The sequence below is a fragment of the Mustela erminea genome, chromosome 13, assembly GCF_009829155.1.
Source record: "Mustela erminea isolate mMusErm1 chromosome 13, mMusErm1.Pri, whole genome shotgun sequence".
NCBI classification, from domain to species: domain Eukaryota; kingdom Metazoa; phylum Chordata; class Mammalia; order Carnivora; family Mustelidae; genus Mustela; species Mustela erminea.
In genome coordinates, this window is record NC_045626.1 from 60957375 (window position 1) to 60977014 (window position 19640).

Here is a 19640-nt window from a genome sequence, read left to right on the forward strand (position 1 = left end):
ATTTGTTGGCATTTAGTTGCTCGTAATATGTTCTTATAATTGTTTGTATTTCTTGGGTGTTGGTGGTGATTTTTCTGCTTTCATTTGTGACTTTATTTATTTGGTTTCTTTCTCTTTTCTTTTTGATAAGTTTGGTCAGGGGTTTAAACAAGCTTATTAATTCTGTCAAAGAACCAGCTCCTAGTTTCGTTGATCTCATCATCATCTTCTTCTTCTTCTTCTTCTTTTTTTTTTTTTTTTAAGATTTTATTTATTTTTCAGAGAGAGAGAGCACAGCAGGGGAGGGGCAGAGCTCCTTGCTAAGCAAGGAGCCTGTTGTGGGACTCGATTCCACAACTTTAGGGTCATGACCTGAGCCAATGGCAGACGCTTAACTGACTGAGCCACCCAGGTGTCCCCGTTGATCTCTTCTACTGTTCTTTTGGTTTCTGTTTCATTGATTTCTGCTCTTTATTATTTCTCTTCTCCTGCTGGGTTTAGGCTTACTAACTCCTGCTGGGTTTAGGCTATAATCAAAAAGTTGGAAAATAGCAAGTGTGGTGAGGATATGGAGAAATTAAAACTCTCATTCATTGCTGGTGGGTAGTTAAAATGATGCAGTTGCTGTGAAACTAGTTTGACAGTTCTTCAAAACATTAAACATTACACTATTGTTTGAGCCAGTAGTTCTGGTCCTAGGTATATACCCAAGAGAAATGAAAACATATGTCCACACAAAAACTTGTACATGAATGTTCATAGCAGCATAAATCACAATAGTGAAAGAGTGGAAACAATGCAAAAACTTCATACAGTGGAATATTACTGAGCCTTAAAATGGAGTGAAGTATTGATATGTACTATAATATGGATGAACTTTGAATACATTAGGCTAAGTGAAGGAAGACGGATACAAAGGCCACATGTTGTAGGATCTTTTCATCCATAGATATCTGTAGACATCAGATCGGATCGGCAAATCCATAAAGACAGTAGATGTGTGGTGGCCAGGGCCAGGGAAAGGGGAGAATGGGGAATGACTGCTAGTAGATACAGTGTTTCTTTCTGGAGTGATGAAAATATTGTGGCATTAAAGAGTGCTTATGGTTGTACAACCTTGAGAATTTACTAAAAACTAGGGAATTGAATGCTTTAGGAGAGTGGTGATTTCATGGTATGCAAATTTTATGTCCATTAAAAAAACCCATATACTTATATCACAGTCCCAGTTAGTATAAGATTTAGTCATACTTGCTTTATCTCTTCTGTTTTGTGTTACTTTTTTCTGATATTTTAAAATTCAAGTATCGTTTTATTCCTATATATTTTAGTGTGCATCTGTAAAAATACAGATGTTTTCTTACATAAGCACAGTGCTATTAACACTGCTAACAGACTTAACAGTTCTTTTATTATCATATAGTACTCTAGTCCATATTCATTTTACTAATTATCCAGGTTGGTTTGCTTGAATTGGAGTCCAAAGAAGGTTACCATATGTTACGGTATATTATTTGTTGTATGTCCCAAGTCAGTTCCTGTTGAAAAAAGCTCAGTTTGTGACCCTGTAGATTGTCCCATGATTTGGATTTGTCTGTCTGTTTAGTCATGCTGTCATTTTTCTTGTTTCTCTCTTCCCTGTATCCTCTGTAAAGCAAAAGTTAGCTTTAAAGCCTTGATTAGATTCATAGTGAGTGTTTTTTTGGCATATGTATAATTTTTCATACTTCCCACCCTGATAGTTTTTTAATTAAACTGACCAGTGATAACTTCTTGTACCGTCATATAAAAGTGCTCTATTCTACTAAAGGGAAAAAATGTTTAGTTCATTAATTTGCTACTTTTGGGGTTATTGCGTTTTTATTGATAAAATAATTTGGTCTCACTTATTTTTGTTTTGTAAAACAGACTCACCTGTTGATTTTTGTTTACAACCATGGATGGATAATAAGGAGGACAAGGTAATCTTTTATATGTTACCAGTTTCTGGAGTGTAACTGGGAGAGTGAAAGTTTCCATTTCACATGTGCAAGTATTAAACAGTAGTAATTTCAGTTAGAAGTCTTGTACTTTAAATAGCAGAGATCCACGTTACTGCCTCAAGTAATCGGCACGTGAGTGTAGTCCTGGTCCAGGGCTTCCTTGTCATTAGGACTTTTCCACTTTTGCTCTGTTTCACTCCATGCTGGCTCCCTCTTGAAAGATGGCTCTGGGAGGGTAAAGGTTTCTCTTTGTTTCATTTATTTTATTTTTTTAAAAGGTTTTATTTATTTGCCAGAGAGAGCAGTAGCAGAGGGTATGGCAGGCAGAGCGAGAAGCAGGCTCCCTGTAGGGAGCCCCACGCGGGACTCGATCCCATGACCCTGGGTTCATAACCTAAGCTGAAGGTGGATGTTTAACTGACTGAGCCACCCATGCGTCCATCTTTGTTTTGTTTATTGTATCCTGAGTACCTGGCACATAGTTGGCACTCAGTGATTACTTGAATGATCAGGAAGCTGTCTTCCTTTGTAGCAAGCCTACATTCTTAACATTTGTGATAAAAAAAAAAATGACCATGCTGGGGTGCCTGGTTGGCTCAGTCGTTAAGCGTCTGCCTTCAGCTCAGGTCATGATTCTGGGGTCCGGGGATTAAGCCCTACCTCAGGGTCCCTGCTTGGCAGAAAGCCTGCTTCTCCTTCTCCCACTCCCCCTGCTTGTGTTCCTGCTCTTGCTGTCTCTCTGACAAATAAATAAATAAAATCTTAAAAAAAAAAAAAAAAGACCATGAACTTTTTTTGAGGGGAAAGAAAAAAAGACAACTCTAATGGGCTCACTTGGGTCCTAAGTTCTCCCCTATGTAAATCACTGTCAAGGGGTAGGTTGGAATAAAATACTCTGTTTGTTGAGCCTGCACTCAGGTCCACTTCTTTGTGAGTGTGTGTGTGTGTATACATATACATCAGTGTACATATATGTGTGTGTGTGTGTGTGTGTGTGTATATACATACAGCTGTCAGCCCCACCAGTTCCACATGGCTCCTCAAAGGAATATTCCAAGAAGGAAGCCCAATGTGGGGTATAATCCCAGGACCCTGGGACCATGACCTGAGCCAAAAGCAGACACTTAATGGACTGAGCCACCCAGGCGCCCCTTTTTCTTATTCTTAATTAAAGTATAGTATAGTTCATATATAATGTTCTTTTAGTTTCAGGTATACAACAAAGCAGTTCAACAACTCTATACATCATAAATGCTCTCCACCAGAAGTGTAGTTACTCTCTGTCACCATGCAAATTACTACAATATTATTGACTATATTCTCTATGTAGTACTTTTCATCCCTGTGACTTATCTATTTTATAACTGGGATTTTATGTATTCCATCTGTTTTACCCATTGTTCCACCCTCTCCCCTCCAGGAACCACCACTTTGTTCTCAGATGTGTTTGAGTCTGTTTCTGTTTTTTTCTTTTTTTGTTTGTTTGTTCATTGTTTCTTTCATTGCCACATCTTTGATCTTTATGAGCATAATTCACTGTTTTCTGCAAGTATGCAGTTATATAGCGAGCCCATGTTTTTATCTTAAAAATTGTGTATTTTGCAATCTAATTTTAAAGATAAATTTAATAAGATTGTGAAATAAAGTTGAAGGCAATGTTACCTTTTGTTGGTCTTGAATGCCCTTAACAACCTGCTGTGTGCCTTTAGGATTATGTTGTCCCTGAGTTGAGAAGTAGAACAATCAGTGATTCTAGTATAGGCTGCAGAGTCCAACTTGGCTATTATCTTCACTTCCTCCCGCAAGCCGTGTATTCATATTCATTTGGGTATTAGTGTCCTAACTATTACTAGGTCTTCTGAGCTTGTATGTACATTTTGAGATGCTAAATTTTAACAGTGTCTCAGTGGGTGGGTCAGGGGAGGAGAGAGGCATGGGGGCAGGAAGAAAATTATTGATACACATAAAACAGCTAGACCTTCATTGCCTAAATTGTGGATTACAAATACTGAGCACATTTGGTGGTCTTTTTTGCAACCTTGTACTGTGGTCCTCAGAGTAATGAAGTTTGCTTCTGTTACTTGGCATTTTATTTCTTACAGATTGTTGTACCTCATTCTGGGAAACATTTTGAAGAGAAGAATCCGCCCAGTGACTTAAGCCACATTAGTTTATTAGAAGATGAGAAACTTACATCACTGACAAGCTTGGAGGATTCTTCTGGTACCGTAAAGTGACTTGTGTTTTCTTAGTCCTTACCTTGCTGCTCCATGTCTTTCTGCTTCTTTGTTTCATAGTTACTATGCCAGCCTTTTGTTTCTATCTTCTCTTTTACTTCCTCCCTATCAGCACTTGCAGGCACTTCCGTTGGTAGAATTTTTAAAAACTTGTGCAATATGAAACCTGATATGATTATGTTCATCCTCAGTTTATTATCATTAGGGTACGGAGTATAAAGCAGTTCGTTAAGAAATATTTAGCCTCTGCTCTCTGAAAGTTCTGTCAAGTGAGAAAAGAGATGCACAGCTAACCCTCTGATACCTTAAGTATATTTCAACAGTACAAATCGTGCAGGAATCATAGGAGGGTGACAAATTAGTTCTCATCGAGGGAAGTATTTATGAAGCTTTATTAAAAAGGGGATGCCGGTTTTCCTTTTTCATGAAGAGGCCCGTGATAGGCCTTAACATAGATTTGTGAAGAGAACTATATTTCAGGAAGTGGGTCAGCATCTGTAAAGGTGCTATGGTGGGGGCATTTTAGACCATGTTTGGAGAATAGCCAGACTTTGTGGTTTTGTGCAGCAAGTTTACAGCACCTGTAGAAGGCTATTTTGGGAAATAAACTCAGACAATTAGGAAGGGACCACATTAATTACAGCTTTGAAGGCCAGGCTGTTGAGCTGAGTGGGATAAATAAAAATTATGAATTCAGGATTCAGAATTTTCCTGCCAAATTTTTAAAATATTTTCAGATTATGGCATTGTAAATAAGGAATCATTGACTGAATTCATACAGATCTTTGTTTTAGTAGACTAGGTTTTTAGAGGTGAAATGCTGAAGTCCAAAGTTATGAGCATTTTTAAGGCTTTTAATGATTGCAAAATTATCCTCTTGAAAAGGCAGTGACATGTTATAATACCATTACTAGTGATTGAGAGTTCTAGTTCTAGTCCTGGCCTTGCTGGGCTGGATTTTAGAATATTAAAAACCAGGTAGTGTTTTATTTATATACATCTTTTTGGTTTGATGGAAGTTGAATAATTTTTATTCATATCTATTAGTATTCAACTTTGCTATATATATTGTATATATAGTTGCTTCTTTCTCAAGATCAGATATGTGAGGTTTCACTTTATACTTAATCATTAGTTCACCTGAAATTTATTTTTATTTCTCCTGTGACATGCTTATCTGTCCCTTTTTGATAGTTATCCTTTGGCACACTATTTTCTTTTTTTTCTTCCTGCCTTTGTTTTTTTTTAAGATTTTTTAATTTATTATTTTGTCAGGGAGGTACAGCATGTGCACAAGCAGGAGAAGCAGCAGGCAGAGAGGGAGGAAGATGGAGACTCCCTTGGATTGCTTCCATAGTTAGGCTATTCTAAATAATGAGCAGTAAACATAGGGGTGCTGGAAGCCCTTCGAATTAGTGGGGTTTTTTGATTAGGTTAATTAAATTTTATTTATTTTCCCTCCTTTTTTAATTAAAAAATTTAAATTTAAACTAAATTAACATGTAGTATATAATTAGCTTCAGAGGTAGAGTTCAGTGATTAATCAGTCTTATATAATACCCAGTGCTCATTATATCATGTGTCCTTTTTTTTTTTTTTAAATATTTTATTTATTTATTTGACAGAGAGAGAGAGAGAGAGTGATCACAAGTAGGCAGAGAGGCAGGCAGAGAGAGAGAGGGGGAAGCAGGCTTCCAGCTGAGCAGAGAGCCCGATGTGGGGCTCGATCCCAGGACGCTGGGATCATGACCTGAGCCGAAGGCAGAGGCTTAACCCGCTGAGCCACCCAGGCACCCCTCCTGTGTCCTCCTTAATGTGCATCACCCAGTTACCCCGTCCCCCACCACCTTTCCTCCAGCAGCCCTCAATTTGTTTCCTATGATTAAGTCTCTTACGGTTTGTCTCTCTCTCTGATCCCGTCTTGTTTTATTTTTCCCTCCCTTCCACTAGGCTCCTCTGTTTTGTTTCTTAATTTGCACGTATGAGTGAGATCATATGATAATTGTCTTTCTCTGACTTATTTTGCTCAGCACACTACTCTCCAGATCCATCCATGTCTTACAAATGGCAAGATTTCATTTTTTTGATGGGTGACTAGTATTCCATTGTATATAGATACCACATCTTCTTTATCCATTCATCTGTTGATGGACATCTGGGCTTTTTCCATAGTTTGGCTATTGTAGACATTGCTGCTATAAACATTTGGATGCAGGTGCCCCTTTGGACTTCATTTGTACCTTTGTGGTAAATACCCAGTACTGCAATTGCTGGGTCTTAACGGTAGTTCTATTTTCAACTTTTTGAGGAACCTCTATATTGTTTTCCGGAGTGGCTGCACCAGCTTGCATTCCTACCAATAGTGTAGGAGAGTTCTCCTTTCTACTCATCCTCGCCAACATCTGTCATTTCCAGACTTCTTAATTTTAGCCATTCTCACTGGTATGAGGTGGTATCTCATTGTGATTTTAGTTGTATTTCCCTGATGCCAGGTGATATGGAGCATTTTTTCATATGTCTATTGGCCATTTGTATGTTCTCTTTGGAGAAATGTCTGTTCATGTCTTTTGCCCATTTTTTGATCGGATTATTTGGTTTATTGGTGTTGAATTTGATAAGTTCTTTTTAGATATTGAATACTAGCCATTTATCAGATAAGTCATTTGCAAATATCTTCTCCCATTCTGTCGGTTGTCTTTTGCTTTTGTTGACTGTTTCCTTTGCTTTGCAAAAGTTTTCTATCTTGATGAAGTCTCAATAGTTCATTTTTACTCTTGCTTCCCTTGCTTTTGGAGACGTCTCTAGCAAGAAGTTGCTGGGGCCAAGGTTGACGAGGTTGCTGCTGGTGTTCTCAAGGATTTGGATGGGTTCCTGTCTCAAGTTTAGCTCTTTCACCCATTTTGAGTCTGTTTTTGTGTCTGGTGAAAGGAAATGGTCCACTGTCATAATTCTGCATGTGGCTGTCCAATTTTTCCAACACCATTTGTTGAAGAGACTCTTTTTTCCATTGGTATTCTTTCCTGCTTGTCAAAGATTATTGACCATAGAGTTGGGTTCTCTATTCTGTTCCATTGATCTAGGTGTCATTTTTGTGCCAGTATCATACTGTCTTGATGATTACAGCTTTGTAATAGAACTTGAAGTCCGGAATTGTGATGCTGCTAGCTTTGGTTCTCTCTTTCAACATTCCTTTGGCTATTCGTGGTCTTTCCTGGCTCCATACTAATTTTAGGATTGTTTATTCCAGCGCTTGGAAAAAGTTAATGGTATGTTGATAGGGATTGCATTGAATGTATATATTGCCCTAGGTAGCATAGACATTTTAACTATTCTTCCAGTCCATGAGTATGGAATGTTTTTCCATTTCTTTGTGTCTTTCTCAATTTCTTTCATAAGTGTTCTATACTTTTTTGAGTACAGTTCCTTTCCCTCTTTGGTTAGAATTATTCCTAGGTATCGTATGGTTGTTGGTGCAATTATAAATGGGATTGACTCATTTTTTTTTTTCTTCTGTTTCATTGTTAGTGTATAGAAATGCAGCTGATTTCTGTGCATCGATCTTATATCCTGCTACTTTGTTGAATTCCTGTAGGAGTTCTAACAATTTTGGAGTGGAGTCTTTTGTATACTCCACATAGAGTGTCATGTCATTTGCAAAAGTAAGAGTTTGACTTCTTCGCCAATTCAGATTCCTTTTATTTTTTATTTTTTTAATTGTCTCATTGTTGAGGCTAGGACGTCTAGTACTATGTCTAACAACAGTGGTGATAGTGGACATCCTTGCTGTGTTCCTGACCTTAGAAGAAAAGCTCTCAGTTGTTCCCCTTTGGGAATGATATTTGCTGTGGGCTTTTCATATATGGCTTTTATGATATTGAGGTATGTTCTCTTTATCACTACACTTTGAAGACTTTTGATCAAGAAAGGATGCTGTATTTGTCAGATGCTTTTTCTGCATCTGTTGAGAGGATGATGCAGTTCTTGTCCTTTTTTTGATTAATGTAGTGTATCACATTGATTTGTGGATGTCGAGCCACCCTTGCAGCCCAGGAATAAGTCCCACTTTGTCATGGTGTACTGTTGGATCCTGTTGGCTAATATGATGGTGAGATTTTTTGCATCTGTGTTCATCAAGGATCCTGGTCTGTAATTCTCCTTTACAGTAGGGTCTTTGTCTGGTTTTGGGATCAAGGTAATGGCTGGCCTCATAAAATGAGTTTGGAAGTTTTTCTTCCATTCCTATTTTTTGAAACAGCCTCAGAAGAATAGGTATTAATTCTTCTTTAAATGTTATGGTAGAATTCTCCTGGGAAGCCATCTGGCACTGGACTCTTGTTTGTTGGGAGGTTTTTGATTACTGTTTCCACTTCTTTGCCAGTTTGAGTCTGTTCAGGTGTCTGTTTCTTCGTGATTCAGTTTTGGTAGTTCATGCGTTCTGGGAATGCATCCATTTCTTCCAGATTGTCTAATTTGTTGGCATATAGCTGCTCATAATATGTTCTTATAATTGTTTGTATTTCTTAGTTGTTAGTTTTGGTCTCTCCTCTTTTAATTGTGATTTTATTTATTTGAGTCCTTTCTCTTTTCTTTTTGATAAGTCTGGCCAGGGGTTTATCAATCTTATTAATTCTTTCAAAGAACCAGCTCCTGGTTTTATTAATCTATTCTACTGTTCTTTTGGTTCTATTTCATTGATTTCTGCTCTGATCTTTATTATTTCTCTTCTCCTGCTGGATTTAGGCTTTATTTGCTCTTCTTCCTCCAGTCCTTTAGGTGTAGGGTTAGGTTGTGTATTTGAGGCCTTTCTTGTTTCTTGAGAAAGGCTTGTATTGCTACGTCCTTCCCTCTTAGGACTGCCTTTGCCGTATCCCAAAGGTTTTGAACAATTTTGTTGTCATTTTCATTTGCTTCCATGAATTCTTTTAATTGTTCTCTTATTTTCTGGTTGACTCATTTAGTCTTTAGTAGGATGCTCTTTAACCTTCATGTATTTGAGTTCTTTCCAACTTTCCTCTTGTGATCTAGTTCCAGTTTCAAAGCATTGTGGTCAAAAATATGCAGAAATTGATCCCAGTATTTTGGTACTGGTTGAGACCTGATTTGTGACCTAGGATGTGATCTTTTCTGAAGAATATACCATGTGCACTCGAGAAGAATGTGTATTCTGTTTCTTTGGGATGGAATATCTGAATATATCTGTGAAGTCCATGTGGTGGAATGTGTCATTCAAAGCCCTCATTTCCTTACTGATATTTTGCTTAGGTGATCTGTCCATTGCAGTGAGTGGAGTGTTAAAAGTCCCCTACTATTATTATATCATTGCCAGTGTGTTTCTTTGATTTTGTTATTAATTGGCTTATGTAATTGGCTGCTCCCATGTTATGGGCATAAATATTTACAATTGTTAAATCTTCTTTTTGGACAGATCCTTTAAGTATGATATACTGTCCATCCTCATCTCTTATTACAGTCTTTGATTTAAAATCTATTTTGTGTAATGTAAGAATTGCCACCCCAGCTTTGTTTTGGTGTCCATTAGCATGATAAATGGTTTTCCATCACCTCACTTTAAATCTGGAGGTGTATTTGGGTCTAAAATGAGTCTCTTGTGAGCAGCATATCACTGGGTCTTCCTTTTTTATCCAGTCTGATACACTGTGTCTTTTGATTGGGGTGTTAAGCCCATTTACATTCAGAGTAACGATTGAAAGATATGAATTTACTTCCATTGTATTACTTGTAGGGTCATTGTTTTTGTATATTGTCTCTGTTCCTTTCTGTTCTGTGTTACTTTTGGGCTCTCTATGCTTACAGGATGCCCTTTATTATTTCTTGCAGGGCTGATTTAGTGATCACAAATTTTTTTAGTTTCTTTTTGTCCTGGAAACTCTTATCTCTACTCCCATTCTTAATGATAGTCTTGCTGGATAAAGTATTCTTGGCTGCATATTTTTCTCATTTAGCACCCTGAATGTATCATGCCAGTCCTTTCTGGCCTGCCAGGTCTCTGTGGATGGGTCTGCTGCTAGCTTTATGTGTCTACCCTTGTAGGTTAGAGACCTTTTGTCCTGAGCTACTTTCAGGATTTTCTCTATCCGTGAAATTTGCAAGCTTCACTATTAGATGTCTGGGTGTTGACCTGTTTTTATAGGTTTTGAGGGGAATTCTCTGTGCCTCCTGGCCTTGAATGCCCATTTCCCTCCATAGATTGAAGACGTTCTCAGCTGTAATTTGCCCTAATATACCTTCTGCTCATCTCTCTTTTTCTTTTAGCATCCCAATTATTCTAATACTGTTTTGCTTTATAGGATTACTAATCACTTAAATTCTCCCCTCATGATCCAGTAGTTCATTTTTGCTCTTTTTTTTAGGTTCTTTATCCTTCATCATTTTGTTTTCTATATCACTAATACTTTCTTCTGCATCATTTATCCTAGCAGGTTGAGCCTCCATTTTTTTTTTTTATTGTATCTTAGAATAACTTTTTGATCTTGACTTGATTAGATTTTAGTTTATTTCTCCAGAAAGGGATTCTCTAGTGTCTTCTCTCTTCTTTTTAAGACCAGCTGGTATATTTATAATCATTTTTCTGGACACTAGTTCTGACATCTTTCTTATGTCCATACTGATTAGGTCTCTAACAGTCAGTACTATCTCTTGTTTTCTTTATTGAGCTGAGTTTTTCCATTTTGTCTTTCTTTTTTTAAGATGGATTTTTTTTTTTTTTTAAGATTTTCTTTATTTGTCAGAGAGCAAGAGAGAGCACAAGCTGGGGAGAAGCAGGCTCTCCATGGTGCAGGGAGCCCAATGCAGGACTCAATCCCAGGACCCTGGGATTATGACCTGAGCTGAATGTAGCTACTTAACCCACTGAACCACCCAGGTGCCCATTTTGTAGTATTTTTATCTGATTTTGGTATCAGGGTAATGATAGAATGAATTTGGAAGCTTTCTTTCCTCTTTTAGTTTTTGGAAGAGTTTGAGAAGAAGAGATACTTTCTATTAAATGTTTGGTAGAATTCACCTCTGAAGCCATCTGGTGCTAGACTTTGGTTGGGTGTTTTTGATTACTGATTTAATTTCTTTGCTGGTAATCAGTCAGTTTTCCTATTTTTTTTCCTGATTGACTTTTGGGATGTTATATGTTTCTATGAATTCATCTATTTCTTCTAGGTTGGCATGTAACTTTTTTGTAATATTTTCTTAAAATCCTTTGTATTTCTTTGGTGTCAGTTGTTATTTCTTTTCTTTCATTCCTGATTTTGTTTGCCTTCTCTCTTTTAAATGAATACTGCTAAAAATCTGTCACTTTTGTTGATCTTTTCAAATAACCAGCTTCTGGGTTCATTGATCTCTTCTATTGTTTTTTTAATTTTTATTTCATTTATTTCTACTCCAATCTTTATTATTTCCTTCTTTCTACTGGTTGTGGGTTTTGTTTGTTCTTTTTCTAGCTCCTTTATTTGTAAGGTTAGATTGTTTATTTGAGATTTTTCTCGGCTTCTTGAGTTAGGTCTTTATTGTTATAAATGTCCCTCTTAGAACAGCTTTTGCTGCATCCGAAAGATTTTGGACTGTTGTATTTTCATTTTCATTTGTCTACATATTTCCTCTTTGATTTCTTGGTTGACCCACTTATTCCTTAGTATCATGTTATTTAACTTCCATGTATTTGTGTTCTTTCCAGATGGTTTCTTCTGTTTGATTTGTGGTTCCATAGTGTTGTGGTAAGAAAGATGCATGGTATGACTTCAGTGTTTTTGAATTTGTTGAGGCATGTTTTGTGATCTAATACGTAATCTATTCTGGAGAATATTTCTTGTGCACTTGTGAAGTATCTGTTTTAGGATGGAATATTCTGAATATATCTACTAGATCCATCTGGTTCAGTGTGTCATTCAAAGTCACTGTTTCTCTGTTGATTTTCTGTTTAGATGATCTGTCCATTGCTGTAAATGGGGTGTTAAAGCTCTTTATTATTACTATGTCACTGTTGATTACATTTTGCATATTTGTTATCAGTTGCTTAATGTATTTTGGTGCTCCCATGGTGGGTGCATGTATATTTATAATTGTTATATCTTGTTGGATTGTCCCCTTATGTTTATATAGTGTCCTTTGTCTCTTGTTACCTTCTTTGTTTTGTAGTCTGTTTTGTCTACTACCCTGGCATTCTTTTCACTTCCTTTTGCGTGATAAATGCTTCTTCCCTTCAATTTCAGTTTGCATGTTTCTTTAGGTCTGAAATGATTCTCTCTCTCTCTCTCTTTTTTAAGATTTTACTTATTTATTTGATAGAGACAGAGAAGGAATACAAGCAGGGGGAGTGGGAGAGGGAGAAGAAGCAGGCTTCCTGCTCAGCAGGGAGCCTAATGCCGGGTTTGATCCCAGGACCCTGAGATCATGACCTGAGCCGAAGGCAGATGCTTCATGACTGAGCGACCCAGGCACCCCTGAAATGAGTCTCTTACAGGCAGCTTATAGATGGGTCTTGCTTTTTCATCTGCTCCGTCACCATGTATCTTTTTTTTTTTAAAAAGATTTTATTTATTTATTTAACAGAGAGAGATCATGAGTAAGCAGAGAGGCAGGCAGAGAGAAGGGGAAGCAGGCTCCCTGCTGAGCAGAGAGCCCGATGCGGGACTCGATCCTAAGACACTGGGATCATGACCTGACCTGAAGACAGAGGCTTTAATCCACTGAGCCACCCAGGCGCCTACCATGTATCTTATTATTTTTTTTTTAAATAGATTTTTAAAAAAGATTTTATTTATTTATTTGACAGACAGAGGTCGCAAGTAGGCAGAGAGGCAGGCATAGAGAGAGGAGGAAGCAGGCTCCCTGCTGAGCAGAGAGCCCGATGCAGGGCTCAATTCCAGGACCCCAGGATCATGACCTGAGCCGAAGTCAGAGGCTTAACCCACTGAGAGACCCAGGTGCTCCAACTTTTGATGGAAGTGTTTAGTCCATTTACATTCAGAGTAATTATTGATAAGTATGTACTTACTGCCATTTTGTTATTTGTTTTATGTCTGTATATATAGTTCTCTGTTTCTTTCTTCTTTTGCTCTCTTCTCTCAGGGTTTGGTGGCATTCTTTAGTGATGTACTTGGATTCCTTTCTCTTTATTATTTCCTTATCTATTACTGATTTTTGATTTGTGGTGATTATTAGGTTTGTATATAACAGCTTCTGCATATGGCAGTCTATTAATTTGATGATCGCTTGAGTTTCAACCCATTCTTTACTTCTCTCCCCTCCACATTTTAGGTATATGTGTATGTTTTAGGTATGTGTCATGCTTTACATCCTTTTATTTTGTGAACATCTAGACTAATTCTTATACTTATTTTTACTGCTTTGTGCTTCCTACTTTTCATACTCCTACTTAAGGTCTTTCCAGTAAAGAGTGCCTTTTAACATTTCTTATAGGGCTGGTTTAGTGGTCTTGAATCCCTTTAAGTTTTGTTTGTGGGGGAAACTCTTTAGCTTTCTCTTTATTCTGAATTATAGCCTTGCTGTATAGGGTATTGGCTGCATGTTTTTTCATTTGAGCCCATTGAATATATCATGCTGGTCCCTCTGGCATGCAGAATTCTGCTGAAAAATCCTCTGATAGCTTTATGCGGATTCCTTTGCATGCAACTGTTTTCTTTTCTCTTGCTGCTTTTATTTATTTTTATTTTTATCTATTTAAGGCATGGAGTCCAACATGGGGCTTAAACTCATGACCCTGAGATCAAGACCTGAGCTGAGATCAAGAGTTGGATACTTAACTGACTGAGCCACCCAGGCACCCCAACTCTCTTATGCTTTTAGAATTCTCTCTTTATCTCTTTTTTTTTTTTTTTTTGCCATTTTAATTGTTATGTATCTTGTTGTGGACCTCCTTGGGTTGATTTTTTTGAGGGCTCTCTTTGCCTTCCGGGTCTGGATTTCTGTTTCCTTCCCCAGATTCAGGATGTTTTTAGCTCGTGTCTTCAAATAAATTTCTACTCCCTTTTCTCCTTCTGGGATCCTTATAATGTGAATGTTCTTAAATTTGGTGATATCATTAAGTTACCTAAGTCTATTTTCACTTTTTTTATTATTTTTTCTCTCTTATATTCTTCTTATTTTCCGTTATTCTGTCTTCCAGGTTGCTAATCCATTCCTCTGCTTTATCTCGTCTATTTATTCCATCTGTTTATTCCATGTATTTTAATTGTGCTTATTATATTGTTGAACTTTGGTTGTTTTTTGTTTTCTATTTCCTTGTTAAGGGTTTTACTGATGTCCTCTAGTCTTTTCTCTAGTTAGTGCCTATCTTTATGACCATAACTTTAAATTCTCTATAGGAATATTACTTATCTTAGGTCTGTTGCTTTGATTTTTGTTCTGTTCTTTCATTTGGGACATTTTCCTCTTATTTTGTCCAACTCTCTCTGTCTGTTTCTGTGTGGTTTGACAGCTGCATCTCCTGTTCTTGAAAGTGGCAGCCTTATGACGAAGAGGTCCTGTAGTGCCCTCCAGTGCAGTTTCCCCTGTTTACCAGAGCCTGGTGCTTAAGGGCTGTCTCCTGTGTGTGTTTGTGGCTGAGCTGAGCCCCTTTCGCTTTCAGTGCAGTCATCTGCGGTTTCTGTTTGTCTGTTATGAGCAGGGTTTGGTCTCTGTGTTATATTGGGGCAGTCTGGGGCTGCCTTGGGCTTGAGGTGAGTCAGACCAGGTATTTGCCAGAGCTGTGGTAGCACCATACTACAGGGAGCTTTCCCTGTATTGTCCCCTGAGAAGCTTTCATTGGTAGATTGGTTTCATTGGTAGATTGGTAGTCAGATTAGCTGTCTGTCTTCAGCCTACTGCTGGCACCACAGTCTTGATATGTGTATGGCTGTAGTCCCCTCTCCCTGGGGCAGGAATCCCTTTGGAGTGGTGCTGGCCCCTGTCAGGGCTGCTTGCACACTGCCAGGCTTGTGGCACTGCTTTGGATGGGCTCCGGCCAAGGGCGTAACGGAAGGGGTGTGTCTATAGGAGAACGTGGGCCAGGGTGCACTGTTAGCAAGTTACGTAGCGAGTGTCTTTGTCCACTGGTCCCCACAGGTGTTTGTGTATCTAGGCTGGGGAGTAGGGAAGGGAGATGGTTTCCGGACTATTGGTTTTGTGTTTGTATCTCTGCAGGGCTATTTGTTGTGCTGTCTTTTTTAAAGGCAGGGACTCAGTTTTCTCTTGCCCTCTTGGCTCCGAGCCCACTGATTTTTAAAGTTCCAGGGGATATGCCCCAGTGATTGAAAGAACTTGTGAAATTTAACCCCTGTGTTTTTCAAAGTTAGATGTCATGGGGTTTGTAAGGTGCCAGGTGTGAGGGTCGGTTTTTTTCCTGTCTCTGCACCCTTGGAGTCCCTCCCTTTTGAAGATTCTCCCATGGGTTCATTTAGCTCCTGACTGTGTCTCTGCCCTTCCTGTCCTCTTTGATGTGGCCTCTTCTCTACATTTAGCTGTGGAATGTCTGTTCTGGTAGTCTTTGGGTCTTTTCTGGGTTATTCATACTTAACGTGGGTAGTATCTAGTTGTATCCATATAACGAGGTAAGTTTAGGGACACCCATACTTTTCCTTCTTCCTCAGAAGTCTTTATCAACCTTTTTGATTAAATATTATTTGTAGTTCAATCAGTACTTTAAAAAATTTCCTTTTCCCCCCCCTCTTTACCAATAGATGATGATATTGATGATGAAGAGTTTTATGATGAACATTTGGAGGCTTACTTTGAACAACTGGCTATTCCAGGAATGATATATGAAGACCTAGAACAGGAACATCCAGAAAAAGATTTTAAATTACCAACAAGTGATCCATGTCAGGTATGTTCTAGTCTTATGGTTTTTCATAAATTTGACGTTAGAAAACTATTACTGGTCTCATTAGATATTACCATAAAGTGTAAGCTTTTGGTTTTCTTTGGTGATGAGATGATACCTTATGATCAGAAATACCTTGTGATAAGAAATACCTTGCCCATCCTTTCTTGCTGCTTCTTACTCTTGCTTCCTCTGAAGAAAAATTGAAGAATATCATAGTGAACATGTGTATGCCCCTCATCCATTTTAACCAGTTGTTAACATTTGGTCATCTTTATGGGTTTTTTTTTGTCCTTCCGTGGGTACTTTTAAGAGGAATTTGGATATTTTTGACAAGTCACCCTAATACTTTGACATTTTCTTCTGTGTATGAAGTTATTTTCTTGCCTAATTTCAATTCTGTTATCTAACTTTGATACAGTAATGTAAATGAATATACAGTCCATATTTACATTTACCCAGTTGTCTCCAAAATGTCCTTTTATTGTTTTTGATCTAGGATTTAATCAAGGGTTACAGGTGCTTCTGGTTTTCATATCTCTTCAGTATTTCACTTTGGAGTAGTTCTTCCATATTATTAAAGTTTTTGTAAAATGAACCATAAGCTAATTATATCTGATTGCTTTTTCTCCCTCCTGATTAGATTAAGGATTTTGGCAAGAAGTCCCAGTAAGCAGGTTTATCATGAACAGGTTAAGATTAAACAGTAAGGATGATGTGTGCTTCTCCTTGAATCACATCAGGAGACATAGAAGTATGTTGGTCCCACTGTTGGTGATGTTGTGTTTGATAATCTTGGTTAATGTGGTTGGCTAGATGTCTACTTTGTGTAGGTGCCTTTCTTTTCTTCTTTGTTGTCAGTAAGTATTCTGAGGAATGATGCATTGAGGCCATGTGAACTTCCTATTCCCCAAGAACCTTTCACAAATTGGATTTAGTATCATTGCTGAGGCCTCCTAGAAACACTTGTTTCTAATAATCACCATGGTGATGTTTCCAGTTCCTTCTACATTAATAACTTGGCATCCTTCTGTCAAGAAGTCATTCTCAGTCATGTTTTTCCCCCTAAAAATTGTTGGTTTTAATTTAAAAAATTAATACAGCTAAGATATTTTCTCAACAGGCAAATGAAAATGGTAGCTATAAATCTCAATCAGAAGGTAACAGCTCTCTGATTTCCCATGGCTCACACTCTTCAGGAAATTCTGAAACAACCCACAGAGAGTTTGAAATAGGCCACGTTGTTTGTCTGCCTGGGACCAGTAAGTACTGAAATATGACCCCATTGTTCTTTTTTAAAGATTTTATTATTATTTATTTTTATTATTATTTTTTATTATTTTTTATTTTTATTTTTTATTATGTTAAGCTTGCCACCGTACAGTAAATCATAGGTTTTGATGCAGTGTTCAGTAATTCATTATTTGTGTATAATACCCAATGCTCATCATAACACGTGTCCTTCTTAATACCATTGTTCTTAAATTCTGTTTGACTTTGTCTTTTCTCCAAAGAATTCATTTCTGTGGTATAGTGTAACCTATTTTAACTGTTGAATTCCTTCAAACTTTTCAAAAGAATATTATTAGAAAAACCATAATGTATATTGCTTACATCACTTATTACAAATGAGTATGTTTTATTCAAACATTTGAGAATTAAAAATGAACTGTGTAGTCACAGTTTGTCATATTTCCTGTTGTCTCTTACTGATGGTTACCTTTTCTTGTATGCAAATTGCTATATTTGTCCTATGATTGTTAGTTACTAGGTTTACATAAAATAATTTGAATAGCACGAAGCAGTTCTTAGATTACTGAAACTTTTGACATTGCTCTATTAAATTTTTTTCTTGTATTTCAGGTAATTTTATAGATAATGGAGATAGTAGAAGGCATGTAGATGGTGTATTATCATTTTCTTCTAGTACTCAGAGAACTGAACAGGAGAAAGAAAGGGCAGACAGTTTGAAGGGTATTGTCCCACATCGTGGCAGAGTAAGTTTATATACATTTTTTTCAAATTTTCTCTGAAAAGGATAAAAAGCCTTTTGAATTGTATCAGGTTTTTTTTCAAAGTAACAACTGTTGATTTCTGGAAAACATAGAAAAAATATTAAGAAATTTCCCTATTGATAATGTTTTATATGTATGTTGGTATGTATCTTTGAGATCACTGAGATTATATTAATATATAATTATGTACATTTTTCTTAATTTTAAATATTTTTGACTTGCATTTAGATTATTAATTTAAAAAGTTCTTCAGCTTGGTACCAAAACATTAAATAAAAAAGCAAACTGTTCATCTTTAACCTTGCTTAAGCATGTTTGTTTTCCGTTTCTTTCTTTTTTTTAATAAAGATTTATTTATTTATTTATTTGACCGAGAGAGAGAGAGAGAGAGAGAGAGAGAAAGAGACAGACACGTCACAAGTAGGCAGAGAGACAGGCAGAGGGGGAGGGGAGATGCAGGCTCTCTGCTGAGCAGAAAGCCTGATGTAGGGCTCCATCCCAGGACCCTGAGATCATGACGTGAGCTGAAGGCAGAGGCCCAACCCACTGAGCCCCTTGTTTTCTATTTCTTATTAGCAACCCATTACTCCTACACTTGAAACTTAATAGTCATTTCTGACTCTTACCAATTCTTTGTCCCCTTTTTAAAAGTAATGTATACCTCAAGATTGTATGATGGTTTTTAATTTAGAGGGAGTGTGTGTGTTGGTATATGTAGAGACAGTCACTTATCCTCATAGTAATCCTTTGAGTGATTAAGGCAGTAAGTGGTGATGGGATTGTCATTTTAAAGGTAATGCAGCTCAGAAAACTGATTTCTCTCAGTGTGTTCTCAGGACTGTGTCTTAAGTTTATTGTTTCCTGTTTATTTCCTTAACCACTATTAAAGTTAACCACTTAACTTGGTTAATTTCTTTTGGTTTATTTCTTTAAAGTTAACCACTTAACCACTTAGTTAAGTTAACCACCAAGTTCAGTTAACCACTTAACTTGGTTAATTTCCTTGGTTTATTTCCTTAACCACTACTAAAGTTGAAGATGCTTACTACCTCATGTCTGATTTATTGTGCTTTTCCATTATATTTGTCAACACCAGGTTAATCTTGTTAAAATGGGTTTTAATGTATATAATACATATAAGTATTTTCTATGCCTCAGTGTTTCAAATTAATATAATCTGACCCCATATTAATCTGTTTTTCTCTTATATGTTTCTTCTACAAATCCCTGTTCCTGTTTTGTTTTCTCCCTTTCTTCCCTAATCCTGATTGTGATCATTTTTCCAATCTTTCATGAAGCCTTGGTTACTTTTCAGTAACTCTAGATTACATTTATTTTTCTAAATTTTTATTACAGTGATTGTATTCCACAGTATAGTACTTTCTTTTATACAGGAGTATTTTACTTATCCAGAAGTTGCCTAGTCAGCAGCTTCAAGAATTTCTTAGTCGTCCAAAGAGCCAGTTATGTACAAATACAGTAGAACCCCTTGCCTCAGACAACCAGAACAAGTGTTCAGAGTCAATGGGTTTATCCTTCTAGGACAGTGCTGTGGGCGCTTGGTCATATGTTTAGTCATCTGACGGTTTAGAGT

At 37.2% G+C, this 19640-nt stretch overlaps 1 protein-coding gene across 8 annotated transcripts in view; it reads left to right on the forward strand.

Annotated features, from left to right (window-relative positions):
• CEP192 (centrosomal protein 192) overlaps window positions 1–19640 on the forward strand; it is a 133730-nt gene that overhangs the window by 18857 nt on the left and 95233 nt on the right. For all 8 annotated transcript variants that reach the window (XR_004278327.1, XM_032311492.1, XM_032311493.1 and 5 more), the window contains 5 exons: window positions 1888–1940; window positions 4064–4184; window positions 15889–16034; window positions 17155–17293; window positions 17895–18028. Coding sequence is in view for 7 of the 8 variants with exons in the window: in XM_032311492.1 (XP_032167383.1) it covers window positions 1888–1940; window positions 4064–4184; window positions 15889–16034; window positions 17155–17293; window positions 17895–18028 (593 nt within the window). In the remaining variant the exon portion in view is untranslated. The remainder of the gene's footprint in view (window positions 1–1887; window positions 1941–4063; window positions 4185–15888; window positions 16035–17154; window positions 17294–17894; window positions 18029–19640) is intronic.